Below are 15,265 nucleotides of genomic sequence, written 5' to 3'. Positions count from 1 at the left end.
TCTGACAGAATGGTATCTAACATGGAAGCGAATATGAAGCAAAGGTGTGTAACTGCGTTCATCCATGTGGAAAAAATGGCAACCACAGAAATTCACTGATGATTGCTGAATGTTTATGGAGACTAAACAGTGGGGTGAGCACAGTGAGGTAGTGTGCAGTGTGTTTTAGCAGTGGTGATAGCAACATCGGTCACCTCCACTGGTGCACAAGACATGAAGGCTCTTGTTCATTGCTGGTTAAAATGCATCTCTAATGGTGGTGACCATGTTGAAAAAGAGTATCTTGCAGCTACAAATTTGCTCTGTCCATTAGTGTTATTGTCGTCACTGCATCAGTTGTCATTTCCACGGAAATAAATAGGAGGCATTGCTTGTGAAGTGATCAAGACCCTGAACTCTTATGAAAATAAAACACCCTGAAGATACAGCTGGTGAGCAAAATTCATACACAACTGCAGGATTTGCCACTAGTCTTTGTTAAGAGCTGATTATCAAAGCAAGCAACAAGCTCTCCAGACAGTACCTTAGTCGAAGTTAGTACACATTTCCCGTGTTGTATCAGGGTGCTGTCATGTATAATTTTCCTGACACACATTTGAACATCTGACAACTTTGAATAATGTTTAGTTGCAAACCATCACGATTGAACAAACACCCAATGATAGTGACACTCACTTTATAAGACTATTATGAAAAATATATATATATATCAACTCCAACTGTAAAAAGGTAGAAGAGAATAGTTGCATTCCATGACTAACCTCAAAAACAATAATGAATGCCAGTCGTGCTGCCAGAACATGCCAGAACTGCAAAGTGAATTCATAGGGAGTTGAACTCCAGGGAGGAGCTCTATAATCTCTGTAGCTGTAAAGTAAAAACAAACTCTGTAAATTAGCCCATGCTCAAAAACCTGGACATGGTTTCCATTGTCTTAGTACTGCATCCTACAACACGCATTTCATACCTGAGATTTCCATGTTGAGCAACCTTGAACTCAAATACTTCTACAAAAGCAAAAATGAAACTACTCTGCCATTATCACTGTCTTTCCTTTTAATGTCTGTTTGAAGTCCAAATATTACAAGCAGAGGGAACATCAAAACATACCGGCAGTATCCTGAATATCCCATTCCAAGTTCACTCAGATCAAACACTGATAAGCTGCTATTGACATATCCTTTTAGACATCTGGAAAGCAAAGACACAGGGTCACAACTCAGTTACAAAGAGCCTACAACTTTCACATGTTTTTGCATTTTCTTGTATGCAAGGGAAGTAATGATGGAATGGCTCTCTCATGTGAAACACCTGACAGGGTTTGTACCGATGTAAAAGATGTTACCGCTAAAATACATTAAAACAGCCAGACAGTAGGAGAAGTTTACTTCCACTGAAACAAGCATTTATGAATATATTTTAAAAAGATCTTCATTACTTTTCTTGTCTGTATCCTTGATCTGTGCAGGGACCGTATTTATATGCATAGACAAAACGTGGAATGTAATCAGAAGTGATGGCGATAACAAAGGCATTGGTGATGACAGCCAGTACTCCAATTCCTTCAAGAATCCCATACCAGATACCTAAAAACAAAAGAAATGGCAAAGCCAGTGGTTTTTAACAGTCACATTAAATCAGAAAAAAATCATATTGATGATATTAAAGTCATTACTAATCACAACCTTTTTCTTTCCTCTTCAGAAAGATTTACTGACTCAGAAAAGCTAGTAAAGATGAAGTCATGCCCTCGTGCTCCCACTGCTACAGGTTCCACCTGAATAAATTATTACAGTACAGCCCAAACTGCTGAGAAGATCTTCCCTGTATCTGCGGGCTATGCATCAATTTCACTTCAGACACCTGAAATATTGCAAAGGGGAAGTGGCCTCAAAGAATATTACACAGAGGGATTGTACCTTACAACGATAGATGTTAGGTTCTCTCACCTATATCTGTTGCTCTTGCAGGCATAGGTCTTCGCCACTGAGTCACAAACTTATATGCATCTAACCTTATTTCTATGATATTGTTCAGCAGTGCCAGAAGAGGTGCCAGTGGGAAGGCAGCAACAAAGATGGTGGTAAAGCCAAACTGTAACACTAGATAAGCAATTCTGTGATTAGAACTTAGATGTGCAAAAACATATTTTAAAGTAGTTTATTCTTTAAAGATAAACAGATATATCTATAAATCTGCTTACCCATCTCTAAGTATTCATCCATTAAACCATGGAGATTCATAGGCTGCAGATTCCAATCTTTTTCCCACTGAGGTAGAGAAATTTTATGCTCCATTGATTGCCCCCTTCTTTTCATTTTGCGCCGTGACCACCAGTTCTGTAATAACCTATATTAGACAAATGAAGTATTATTGACTTCACTTGCTCAGTAATTTGCAGTTCTAGCTGTTGTTGTTTTGAATGGCATCAGATGTTTTCTGAGGTATTACATGGAGATACTTACAACATTGTGTAAGAGATTTCAAAGAAATTTTGGAAGTTTCCCACTTAACATTATACTTTTAATTATGAATTCAACACAGTATGCCAGCAATTGTGATAAGCCTTACAGAAAATGGAATTGGCTTGCACTGACATTTTCGTTTTTCACTTGTTTTTAAGGATTTACCTGCATCACTTTGTCAAAAATAGCAGGAAAAAACCCATACAAATCATGCATACTGAATGCATTAAACAAAGAATGCTCTATTTTTAATCCTTTAAGAGACAAATGAAATAAGCAGAACTTACTAGGAGTGCTAGGATATACTGAATAGCAGAAAATGACTACTATTTTTTGGAGCAATCATAAAAATTCAGATGCTCTATGGAATGTTTTCCTCTTCAAGCAGGACACGTCTAAAAAGATGCTCTTTAGCTATAAATATTTAAGACTATTTTTGATGAAGGTTTGCAAAGGTCCTTTCACAAAGTAGTTATAAATCTCAAATAAGTAACAGCCTCATACATAAAAGTGCTATACAAAGGAAAAAATATTACCTAGTACTGACAGAGGTAGCAATTAAAGGCTGTTATTTATTTCCAGATATTACTGAAAGAAAGAACCAAAGATGGGGAAGAACTTCTCAAAGGATTTTTATCACCAGGTTGCTATTTTTCTCTCCAACTAACTCAGTGCTCAGCTCCTCCTTCTGGAAGGCCACAATCGCAAGCCACAATTTTGCCAAAACAAAACATTGCTTTCCATGAAGGAACATGCAGGATCTGAAAGCAATTCTAGGGAGAGTTAGAGAAGTGCTGGCTCGTGAAGGCAGGAAAGCTGATACTTAAAAGCTACTTCTTTTCAGAAGTTTGCTTCTCCCAGCGATGCAGTGCATGAATTGCAGACTAACTGCATGTGGTGAGCATAAACTTTTCTGACATTATCAAGGTTAAGAGTGATTAAATTAACATGTGATGAGCAACCTACAGAAGAAGTGTAAGACTCCTGACTCATCACACTCTTCAATAGTTGAACAGCTATGTTTATACTATAGAATATAAATGCAAAATAAACAATTTAGCTGGTTAATGAACCTTGAGAAACTTCAGGGCACGGTTAGTGCTTCCCTTGGGAATGAATTTGCAGGGCATGGTGGTGAGATGGAAAAACCAAACATCCTCCAAGCCTGTCATGTTCTTGAAATAGATATTTTTGCAACCTATGATTACAAAACTATATAAACACCAGTAATAATTCCCTGCCACTCTTCAGGGAGGGCTAAAAATTAATCCTAGCATTATGTTTTTTGAGGGATAATGTAAAACATGCAAATGTTCACTTGCTGAAGATTCTTGCTTTACCTTCTTTTGAAAATATACTTTTAGAGATCAGTAATGCAGCTGCTCACAATCTTCATCAATTAGTGATGATAAAATAATCAGGCAAAGATGGCATATTGCCCTCTGCTTCTATGAAAAATATATTCCTCTGTTGCTGAAATAACACTAATTTGAAATGGCTGTCTGTAAAACAAATACTAACAGCAGTACTTACGGATAGCCTAGCTCCATAAAGTTGTTCCACATTTGTTTCAAAACCATAATAACTCCCATCTGCAAACACAGATCTATCAAGCAGCCACTTGGATGACACTGAAATGAAATAGTAAAAGATCAGTAGTCAGAGAATTATTTGTTCACAATTTGAATGGAAAATACTGAAATACAGAAGGTGAAAAACACTAACCCTCAGATTACTTAAGTATAATAACAGTAACATTATGGAACAACATTAAGATGTTTTATTTTTTGGAGAAACAGAGTGTGTTATCTGGGCTAAGGGAATATGGGCTAGGTATATATTAAACGATATAGTTAATTTCATAATTTCATTTACACTAATACATTTGCATTCATTTCAAAATAACAGTAACATTTAATTTGTTACAACCTAGGTCTTAACAGAGACTAAGGAGTGGAATCTCTGATACTAGTATTTCTTCTTTCCTATCGTTTGCCATAAATAAGAGTTTATTCTTCATTGCACTTAGATGGAACACTAAGTCTTTCTAACTGGATGTAATCCATGTCCTACAGTTGTTTCCCTTTTACTCATGGGAGTTTCTCAGGAACTAAAACAGGATTGCTTACCTCTTCCAGTCTCCATCTGTTGAAAAGCTTGTTGTACTTTCCAGGGCGGCCTGCAAATCTGGAAAACAAGATTCCTGCTTAGTGGATGTTCCAAGACTGTGCTGTATCAGTAATTATTTCACAACAACCACTGAGCAAACTCATGAAATACAAACAGATTAAATTGCACAGGCTTAAATCTGATATCTGTAGAATATGGGAGTTTCAGGGAATGAGAAAAAAGACCATCATTTTGCAAGAAATCCTAAGCTTTTATTATGCCCAGGACAAAAATCCTAGCTCCAGAGGTTTCAGATGTTAGATACTTAAACTCTCTAATCTATGTTTAAGAAGATAAGCTGTTGCAATATGTAGGGATTTACCACAGCACAGAGATTTGCTTGCCTGAGTGAAATGTGCTCTGGATTGCACCCACAGACAAGCATAAAAGAGCTTTCAGGCCCATCACAATAAAATTCTTCCAAGAGATCTAACAGATTGTTGTATACTGAAATACATTAAAATTCTTCATGACCTCAATGAAAATTATGAAGGGGAAAAAAACAACCACATTCCTGGTTCTACCAGACAAAAAGTGTAGGAGCTGTATAACAAAGTCATTGCTGGACGTAACATTCAGGCATTACCAGCAATCTTCACCTTTTCTTTCCCTTTCAGACAATCTTGAACTTAAATTACACTGTAAATTTATAGACGTGTGCCCTGGGAAATATAACCCAAGGAGAATAAGTGTATCAGTTCAAGGCTGAATACAGATGTACACTGAGAAAGTGTCTGTATTTTCAAAAGTAGTGAATTCTTGTTTTGATAGGTACATAGAACTGCTTAAAAAGTAGACTTCTTACTGTCTAATTTCTGAGATTTCAGGGGTCCAATCCTTGCACACAGTTACAAACTTTGTGCTATTAGTTATCCTCACACTGTTGCATTTATGGTTCAAACTGTCAATGTATTTTATTGAAAGCTGTACAGTTATCAAGGATTATGGTTTCCGTGTGAGTTAGGAAAGATAACTTACCTGCCAAGAAAAAAGGCAATGTAAAAGATAGAACTGTTCAAGTTGACAAACTGGAAGAGGAACATTTTCAAGGCAAAGCTGTTTTCCCATTCGGACTCAGTCCTTGGATGCTCTATGGGAAGATATGGCACACATTATATAAACAAAAATGAAAGTGAGTTATATCAGCTCCCTAGAGATCAACAGAAAAACTAGAGAGGGTTTCAATCCATGGTGCTCCCAAAGAAAGCAGGGAGATAAGAGACAACCAGCAGTCAGTTGGTTCCTCACTCAAATGCTTCACTCTCTAAATACTTCTGTAAGACCACTACCTCATCCTTCAGCCTTCCTCCATTATAACATTTCTCAAGTATCAGTTTATAATGCAATGAGAAAACAAGGGAGTTCCTCTGTGTTTTCCTTAGAAAGAAATGCAGAAATGCATATTAAGATTGCAAGTATCCTATGTGGGTCTACATTGACTTGGTTTTTGTCCTTATCATTTGCAGAATGATTGACTTCTGAAGTAGAAATTGGTGAAATCTAAACTGCATTGATTTTTAAGTTACCATCTGTACATGGTTGGTTAGCTTTAAAGATACAGCCTACTTTGAAATAGATTGTATATAAATTTAGAGTGCACTAGCTTTGCATGTGGATGCTGTTGATTCTCAAAGGTTAGGATGACCTCTTGCAAGCAGAAAACTTTATGAAGAGCTACCCCTCTCATGCACCTGATGTTCCACCATACTTAATTGAAGAAAGCAGTTTTGAAATTAAATTGTATCTTTAATATACTCTGAAAAAAAAAATAAAATTGGGTCATATTCTTTTGTTTCCCATTCCCTTTGTCTTTTAATAATCCAACTGCTTTGAAAAGTTTAGCTAAGTGAAGAAAAAAGCATGGTCTGAAAAACCCAACAATACTATAAAGACTATGCATTTTGCTTCTTTCTAACTTGCCTGTTACATGGAACCTGATGAAGTTACGCGCTGGTTATTTAGTTGGTGCTCTTCAATATTTTAACCAAAAGGGGGCGTTGTTAAATATAAGTAGTGAGTGAGCTGTTAAGGTCAAAGGTGTAATTTCACAGGGGCTGAAAATACAGCATGTAACAAGAAATACTGAACCGTAATGTGTTCACAGGGAGGTCTTAACTATCACCAACAATGTGCTTTCTATGAATTAAAAAGCTTCATCTATCTGACAGAATTAGAGGAGCTTTATCATAAAAAAAAAAATTGTAAAGCATTGGAATTAAAGCTGCTTTAAAATTTGACATAACATTTTTATCTTAGAAAATGTAATCTTAACCAACTTTTCCATAACTAAGTTCCATTTGGGATGGATTGGGTATATATATATATATATATATATATATATATATATATATGTTCTATATATAATTCAATTCTCTCTCTATATATAATTTAGTATTTTAAGAAAGTATTTGTTTTGATTTTAGTTCTAACACAACAATCTTTTCATTTTATACTATAAAAACATAGGAAAGTAGAAGTACAATCTGGAGGTTGGTGGCAGGGCCATTGGAAGTTGATGATCTTTGGAGTCTCTTCTAACCCAAGCCATTCTGTGATTGTATAATACGTTTCTTTCTTTTGTATTATTTCTTTAATGAAATCCTTATAACATTTCTTTTGCTGACAGTGCTAATTCACTCAGGGAAATGGCAGCATCTTACTGTGCATGCAACTGTTCTAAGGAAATATGAATATGTCATCGGTAGCAAGGACCATATCAGTTTTAAAGACCTACATACCTAAGTCTGTCAGGAGATAGGCAACCTTTTCATACACCTAAAACAGAAAGAAGAGATGATGTAGGTACAGTATATCTTGTCTGTTGTGATGTCTAATGCAGAACAAAGAACACATCAAAGGCATAGGAGTTTTGTTGCCCTGCAGTACCAAGTGATATGGGCAGAGAACAGAGGACAATGTCTAAGCTTTGTCCATGATTTTGGTGTGCTTTTTAACTTGAAGTGACTCTTTGTAACATAGAATTGTGTATGTAGTAACAGAAATAAATACACAACAGCTCTATTTTGAAGACTGCATTCTTACTGCAGCAAGTCCATAATATCCTTAACAGAAACAGAAGACACTGTTTGCTGACTTATTGTTTCTTATTAGCTATTTATGTCTGAAAAGGAAAAATGATGCATGCTATGGCAGCTATAAGGGAATAGAGTTTAGATCAGTGTACACCATGCTACCACAGCAAATGATGAGACCTGTGCTGTTATTTGAGAGGAAAGTTTAAACAAGAACTGCATCTCACAGTCCTTCCAGGTCTGAGCAATGATGATTATCAAAGCAGCATTTTAATTAAGAATCAATTCATTGATTGAAGTCATGAATTTAAAAGAAAAGAGAAAAGCAACAACAACAAAATAGAAAAGGAAAATGAAATTCTGTTTCAAGAAAACTATGTTGTATTTGGAGAACTGGCTTTTTGTAAAAGGTACATGACAAATAAGAAGGCAAATGTCAAAAGCAGTGCACCGTACTACAGTGAATGGTGACTCAATCAAAGGTGTCTAGTGACAAATAAAATTGGCAGTAGAGGAAAGCATTGGTAAACACAATATTAGAAGAGGAAAAAAATCCCTGAAATACTAGCAGACATATTTCTGATATCCAGTGTAACCTTGTATAAATTGCTCTTTTACATAAATCTCTCAATTAAATGAAGACTTACAACATTGAGTGACATGATGATCATAAAATTGATGCAGACTCCAGTGCCAGATGTTGCAAACTGCCAATACTTCTTGATGAAATACCACTTGAAAGAAGCAAATTGTTCCATGGCCACCAGACGATACACCACGACTGCAAAAACTGCGGTGAGGACGAGTGAAATCTACAGGTAAGTGTTTATGAGTAGAGAAATTAGAACAAGGAAAACCATATTGGGAATGTTTTCTACTGCAACAATAAATTAACAGGAGTTTTAAAGAGGACCATCTGTTTTGGGAGCAAATTTTAAGAGAATCAAAACATTAAATGGCTGAATTTAAGTATTTCTTTCTTGTACTTTTATGAGGCAACAGTATCACATCTTTTTAAAACAAAGAGATCCCTAAACAAGCATTAAGATTGAACTGATTGTTTTACCTATGTTATGTAATGAACACATTAATGACTTAGTTCGGTATTTACATCAGGATAAGATTAAAGGCTCTAATTCCGATATTATTAAACCTCACCATGAAGAATATTCCTGAGACAGACACCATCAGCCGACTGAGCTTGTCAGGGAAAGGTTGAAAAGGTTCAGGTTTTCCTGTGATGGGATTTACTCTCTCGACTTGGGAATACTTAGCTTCAAACTGGGGACGCAGCTCTTCCTGGAATAAGAGGAGAGATCCCACTTGTTGTATTATTACATTGAACTATCAAAAAAAAAAAAAAATCAGCCAGAATGTGATCAGAAAATAATAATAATAATAATAATAATAATCCTGATAAAAATTCTTTTCTATTCTTTTAATAACGTTCCACTTGAAGCAATTTTCTCTTTTGGAAATCCTTTGCAAAGGTGCCAGAGATCAGAGAAGAACAGAGAAGTTAAGAGCCTTCCCCAGTCTGTGAGGGTATGGAAAGGGATCATGGTTCACAATACGGTTTAAACACCAGTTTCTCTGCAGAAATTGATAAGAATGCTATAAATTAATGCCAGTTATGATGGTGCTCTTTGTGATACAAAAGCATTTATTAAAAGCTACTAGTTTGTATCTACAAGTCTATGGAAAACTATAAGGCACATTATGATAAAGACTCTATTAAGTTATACTGCACATGAAACAACAGTATAGTAGGTTACATTACAGTCACACTCACTATGATTTATGGAGCAAAGCAATAAAATCATTTGAAGATTGCTGAAGCTGATAGCAGAATGTCAAAGAGTGAGTTATGCCTCTCAGAAGGATTTAAAATCCACTCTCTGACCCTTTGCTTGCACTAGTTCTGTTTCTAGACAGGATTAAGAACTTCCAAGGATTACAACTTTACAAGACTGCAGAATTAAAATCTTGTAGGGATTTGTGCTGACATTGGTGGTAGCTTTTGTCCCTCTGTATCTACATCATTTCACTCTCTGGAGTTTTAGTTTTTGTTCGCTGCCAGCAATAGCATTTTTGCCTAGCTGGGAGGCTAAATCAAGCCGTCTGTTCATCTAGAGCCCCATTATTACACTCTTCACAAAGGTGTCTTGTAGAAAGGAAGAACATCACTATCCTTCTCTTCTTTCCCAGTGTATATTGATGTCCATTATATGCAGCAATCACTCCTCAAAACTTGAAGCCCTGAACTGGCTGGGCTACCCAGAAGTGGGCCAAAGCTTAAACTTGCACTCTCTTTGAAAGGATCCATTTCATTATTAAGGCTATTACAGCTCATGCATTTTATTCCTGTTCAAGAAGTCTTTGTAAACTGAAAATAATAAAAATCCACTCAATTTTTGAAAGGGCACTTTCAATAAATGTAGAAATATAGCAGGATTTATTCTTCAAGTATCTTAAGAACTACAAATACAGGGTGAATGGCAAATTCAGATGGCTGGCATTATGCTTGAATAGCGCCGACTGCAAACTTAACTTCTATACCTCTGCTTTATCTTACCTCTTCATCTTCCCAATCTATGAGGTCCCAGTCGTAGGTTAAAACAGCCCTCCGTCTTTTCCAGAATTCTAGAAAGACTGTAGCTGTGGAAACCATCAAACACATTTAGTTATGGTAAAAGAAAGAAAGAACTCCATGCAGAACTCAAGGAAATCAACATATTGTAACACAGTAACTTTCCTCAGATGTTTCCTGACTGATCCATGACTTTATGATAAACATAGTCAAAACTGGAACACTACTTTATGATGTTCACCTAAAACTTATTATGATGCTTTCTGCTCTATCTGTACAAGCAGGTACCTGTTATTATGAAACACCGCCATCCCTTTTAATTTGCTATTAATTTTGTTCAAACGTATTGCTTAAAATCTTTCTCTGAAGAAAACAGCACATATACATAATGGGATCTATAAATGCAGAGCAAGATTCTGATCTTATTATTATTTGAACAAAACCAGTGATGTTTCACTCGCTTACACCATTTCCTATTGGAGTATCTTCATTACTAAAATATTTCTTTAAATAATTATTTTTTATCTTTGTTGCAAGATCATAATCATTGCTTTCATATAACATTGTGTTCATGGTAGGTCCTACCAAAATAATTACAGCCAATGAATAATTAAGTTTTTCAAACACTGTAGTTTGCTATGGAGGCTGCTCATTGTTTTCCATAGTATAGAACAAGAGCTATAAAGGGCAAAACACCTTGTTGGATGAGAGCCTTAGAAAATGTGGGTCTCCAAAACTTTTCTTCCTTTTAGGCAGCCTACTGCTTCAAATAAGGATTGGACGGTCTTACATTCCTTCTTTTCTAGTATTCTTCTAAATGTAGCAACATACACATACCTGATATACACATATGACTTATCCATATGTTATTCTAAACTGCAATGACTAGAAGTTTACCCCATAAATCTACCTGCCAATGAGGGATGTCTGAATAAAAGAAACTTGTTCCTCGATGTTATTTCTGGATAGTGTGTTTTTACATGGAGAAGACAAGCATGGTTCTTGTCTTCTCCACCAATTTCATTTAAGTTTTGGCCTTTTAGAATGAATCTCTTTATACTCTCAGAGAGCTTTGTTAGAAAAACATCAGGTAACTGAAAACAAGACCTTGAAAGTCCAGGTGGGCTGACAGTACTCTGAGATATCTATAAACTTTTTAGTTGATGGTAGCTTGCTTTTGTAAAGAGAAAATGATTCTGCTTTCCCTTTTAGAACTGCTTCCAGAGGAAGCTGCTTGTGCTCACAGAACTTGTGATTTTTAAAGTCTTCCAGTCTCTTCCTTGAATCCTTTATACTTTTTGAATATATTTTTTGAATGCTCATCTGATCACCTTGTCAGTCTGCCTGAATGTACTCCTCATTGGTATCTTTATTTATAATAAGCTGATATATTGTATCTTTCCCTAGAGCCAGAAGATACTGAGTGGCAGCAAGCATGGAGAGACTTTACAGAGATGGGCATCCCCAGTGTCATGGAACTTTACTCCTGAACACCTGCAAGATCCTGAGAGCCTAAATAGAGACAGGGATGTTGCGGCTCAGAAAGATTTGAGGAGATACAAATGATCTGGGGCCTGGCTTTTGCCAGGGACTCAGCCATTGATAGATAATAGTACATGTCAGGATGAGGCCTTCACCCTCTGGAAGTGGATGCTGTTAGCTGTAAAAGAAAAATACCCCTTCAAAGACTATTTGATGCCTGAGATAAAGAAATGAACTGCAATGTACATTCACTCCTGATGATCCAAACCAAGATCCTGAGAGAGTCAGGTGCACACCAAAAACGTGGTGTAAATTCACAAGGACTTCACCAGAAAAGTATGCCAGTACAGTGGCAGCAATGAATGGCAGAGGGCAAATAAGACCCTTTTTAAATGAACTTATCAATAGACTTAATAGCTCTGAGTTACACTTAACCCCTCTTGAGTTTGTTTTTCAGCCACTGCAGAAGTAACTGAAAAACTGGACAGAGTAGAGAGCACTCAAGAAGATATGATGGATGAACTGTCTACTTTGTTTTATTGTGATGAAACTGGTAAGACCGTGGTGCTGTCAGATACACCTGATGGGGATCAGGATTATCAAAACAGCCTTCTGGAGTGGCTGATCAAATTCTTTTCCTCCTGGCTTGCATCCTCCAGCATCACAGCTATCAAAAGAAGACCTACTCCTCTAGCAAGTGACAACAGTAAGTCTGTGTCTTGTATTGTCTTGTGGTGTTGAATAAGGGGTGGAATGTCATGGTTTTATGATTTTTGGTTATCAGTATTCCACATCACAACAGCATGTAGTGCACTGGGAATTAAAGAGTTTATGCTCCTGTTCTGGTTACCTGTCCTGAAAGAGAAGAACTACACACTATGTATACTAATGATAAAATCCATCCACAAATTACTTCCCCTCCCCTTTTTGATCATCTGGCTTGTCTCTGTTGCTGGTACCATCTCATGACAGCATTAGAGTAAGGCCTTTGGCTTTCAGACATTCTCATTTTATTTATTAGCTTCAATTCTAATTATACTATATTGTATTACAGTGTGTTATCTTGCATTCTGATATTTTACTTAGTAAATTAGTTTGTTCCTCCTCAGATTGTTGCTGCTGTTCTAAGGCCCATCTCTCTACCCTTTTTCCCTTTCCTGGGGCATGGATGGGTTCATGGGTCCTCTTTCCCCACTGGTCACAGAACTGGGATGGACCAGCCCACAAACAGCTGATAGTTTGCAATGGCACAAATCAAGTTGTTCACTTAGTTATGCTCAAAAGCATAGAAGGTAAGGAAGAAGCCCATTTATGACAAGTAATTTTGAGTCCCACTGACATAAATTCCTGAGTCAGTGAAATGGAAACCAAGCAACTGGCCGTTTCCATGTAAAGTCTGCATCTTTCCTGGTTTGCCTTTATCCTCCTGCTCTCCTCACCATTGAGCCCTTCCAGCTCCCTGCTGCACTCTTCCCTGACTCATCTCTTACCCCAATCTCTGCTCTGAAAACTCTAAGCCTTGACTTTTCTCAGTCCTGTAGAAAAACAAGACATACAAGAGATGACTAATCTAACCATCTGAACAACAAGACAGCAACACCTATGATCTAACAAGGCTTGACAAGGCTTAGTTTCTGCCAAACCCTTCTGCTCCTGAGATTCTCTCACCTAACTTATCTCATGTTTACTTTCCTTACACAGATAGATACTGCTCCTACTGAACTAGAACCCTGGGGTACTTGCTTTCCTCAGTCCTTAATCTTCCAGTATACAGAGGACAATGTTTGACGCTTAAAAGGGACAGGAAAAATTGTGTTGTTCTTTAATGCAGTCTGCAGTACAACTAAAGCTTGTTATTGCCAAGAATAACAAAAGATAAATGGCTGCTGTTAAACGCTATGAATGGAAATCAGACAGTAGAGAAATAAAACAGAGCAACACCCAGAGAACCCAAGACTTCTACATGAACACACCTGAATGTTCAGGGAGCCTCTGAGGCAACATGAGGGGTGTGTATATTTACCTCAAAGGTCATTGCAAAGAGGAATTTCTGTAAGGAGTTAGGGGACCTCCTCCACTGCCTCTCTGAAGAGATTGGCAATAGCTAGGACCTTCTGAAAACTCAGCTCCATTACTTTTTACTCAGTAAGGCTCCTTTGTAGCAAAGATGTGCAATAAAAGCAGTCCTACAGTCTTGGTACAACATTGACTTCTACAACCCACTCTTCAGAATTGAAACTGTTGCTTATTGCACACAGGTTACAATTGAACAACATGTTTTTCTCATCTTCCTTGTACCCAGCTATCTTGTCTCCATATGGCCACAGCTCTGCATCTGCTAACACTTGTCCTCACTGCTGGAAACTTTGCCTTCCAGGAACAGAGGGCCAGGAAGAACATGGCACTGCAGTGCAAGCATATGACAATTAACCAAGAACCGAGACACCTCCTCATTAGGCTTTAAGTCACCCAGACAAACGACAAACAGATTTGCTCTCAATAGCAAGTGAATTGAACTGCTAACGACCCCAACGAGACCAGTGCTGAAGTGCTACTAACCTTCACACAATTGCAACAGTTGCTTTTGAACAGAATTGCAGTCTTTTTAAGGTCTTGCTATTTTCAAACACCATGCGACTATTTATATACATATATTTAAGTATCAGAACCATAATGTGTGAGTGTTAGTGAAAAGCACAGTGTTGAACTTCGTACAGTAACTCCTTGTCATTTAGTTAATGCTGCATATGATACAGATTTGGACACCAATTAGTGGTGTTTGTTTTCAGATCTCTTGAGCAGTGTCCACCCAGCCACAGCAATAAATGTGAGATGGATGTCTGCTGATATACACTGTACTAAATCCCCTTTAACAGAACGCCAGGATTCAAAGAAAGCCAAACCCACAGTATCGGGCTCTGTCCTCCTTCCTTTTACAGACCACTGCTTCATATATCAAAAGGAGCAATAAAAAGGATGGAACCATTCACATAAATCCTTCTACGTCCCATGCAGCATATCATGACAACATCTATAACTGTCCCATAAGAGCATCTTCCTTATAAAGCCATATTACTCAACACTTCTCTTGAAGGCAAGTTATGAAATAGCATTTGCATTTGATCCTTGAAAAATCTGAAGTGGATGCAGGTAACAGAACCATGGCATTCCACTCAAACACTTCTGAGTCACTCCTCACCGCATACCATACCTGTCTAGAATAAATACACACAGGGAACAAAAGAATAAAAGAAATCACAGTTTGGCTAGATCACCGCATTAGTCATTGTTTAATATAATATACAACAGCATACTTTTCTTAGCACAAACTTTTTCGCTTTATATTATACTTTTTTTTTTCTCTTTTTTTTCCCAAGTTTCACCTGTGTTAACAGAAAGCCACCTTTTAATAGTTGTACCCTACATGGAACAATAGTTCGACCAGCTGCCCTACGCAAAGGGTTCAAAGACTTTCAAAGGATGAAGCAATAAGGACTGACAACCCACTTTACCATAAACACTGTGAT

The 15,265-nt window shown here is 37.1% G+C and overlaps 1 protein-coding gene across 6 annotated transcripts in view; it reads right to left on the bottom strand.

Moving 5' to 3' along the window:
* The window catches only part of ANO3 (anoctamin 3), a 137,044-nt gene that overhangs the window by 6,610 nt on the left and 115,169 nt on the right, over positions 1 to 15,265 (bottom strand). For all 6 annotated transcript variants that reach the window (XM_085549883.1, XM_085549884.1, XM_032444968.2 and 3 more), the window contains 12 exons: positions 10,242 to 10,324; positions 8,825 to 8,965; positions 8,314 to 8,478; positions 7,373 to 7,409; positions 5,613 to 5,724; positions 4,595 to 4,652; positions 3,999 to 4,096; positions 2,204 to 2,349; positions 1,950 to 2,102; positions 1,439 to 1,586; positions 1,111 to 1,191; positions 762 to 867 (listed from right to left, as the gene is read on the bottom strand). In XM_085549883.1, the coding sequence (XP_085406009.1) occupies positions 762 to 867; positions 1,111 to 1,191; positions 1,439 to 1,586; positions 1,950 to 2,102; positions 2,204 to 2,349; positions 3,999 to 4,096; positions 4,595 to 4,652; positions 5,613 to 5,724; positions 7,373 to 7,409; positions 8,314 to 8,478; positions 8,825 to 8,965; positions 10,242 to 10,324 (1,328 nt within the window). The remainder of the gene's footprint in view (positions 1 to 761; positions 868 to 1,110; positions 1,192 to 1,438; positions 1,587 to 1,949; positions 2,103 to 2,203; positions 2,350 to 3,998; positions 4,097 to 4,594; positions 4,653 to 5,612; positions 5,725 to 7,372; positions 7,410 to 8,313; positions 8,479 to 8,824; positions 8,966 to 10,241; positions 10,325 to 15,265) is intronic.

The sequence above is a fragment of the Coturnix japonica genome, chromosome 5 (assembly GCF_054131305.1).
Source record: "Coturnix japonica strain WE chromosome 5, WE-NBRP24, whole genome shotgun sequence".
Lineage (NCBI taxonomy): Eukaryota > Metazoa > Chordata > Aves > Galliformes > Phasianidae > Coturnix > Coturnix japonica.
The sequence above is the reverse complement of the archived record's forward strand: the minus strand, read 5'-3'. Positions and strand labels throughout refer to the sequence as shown.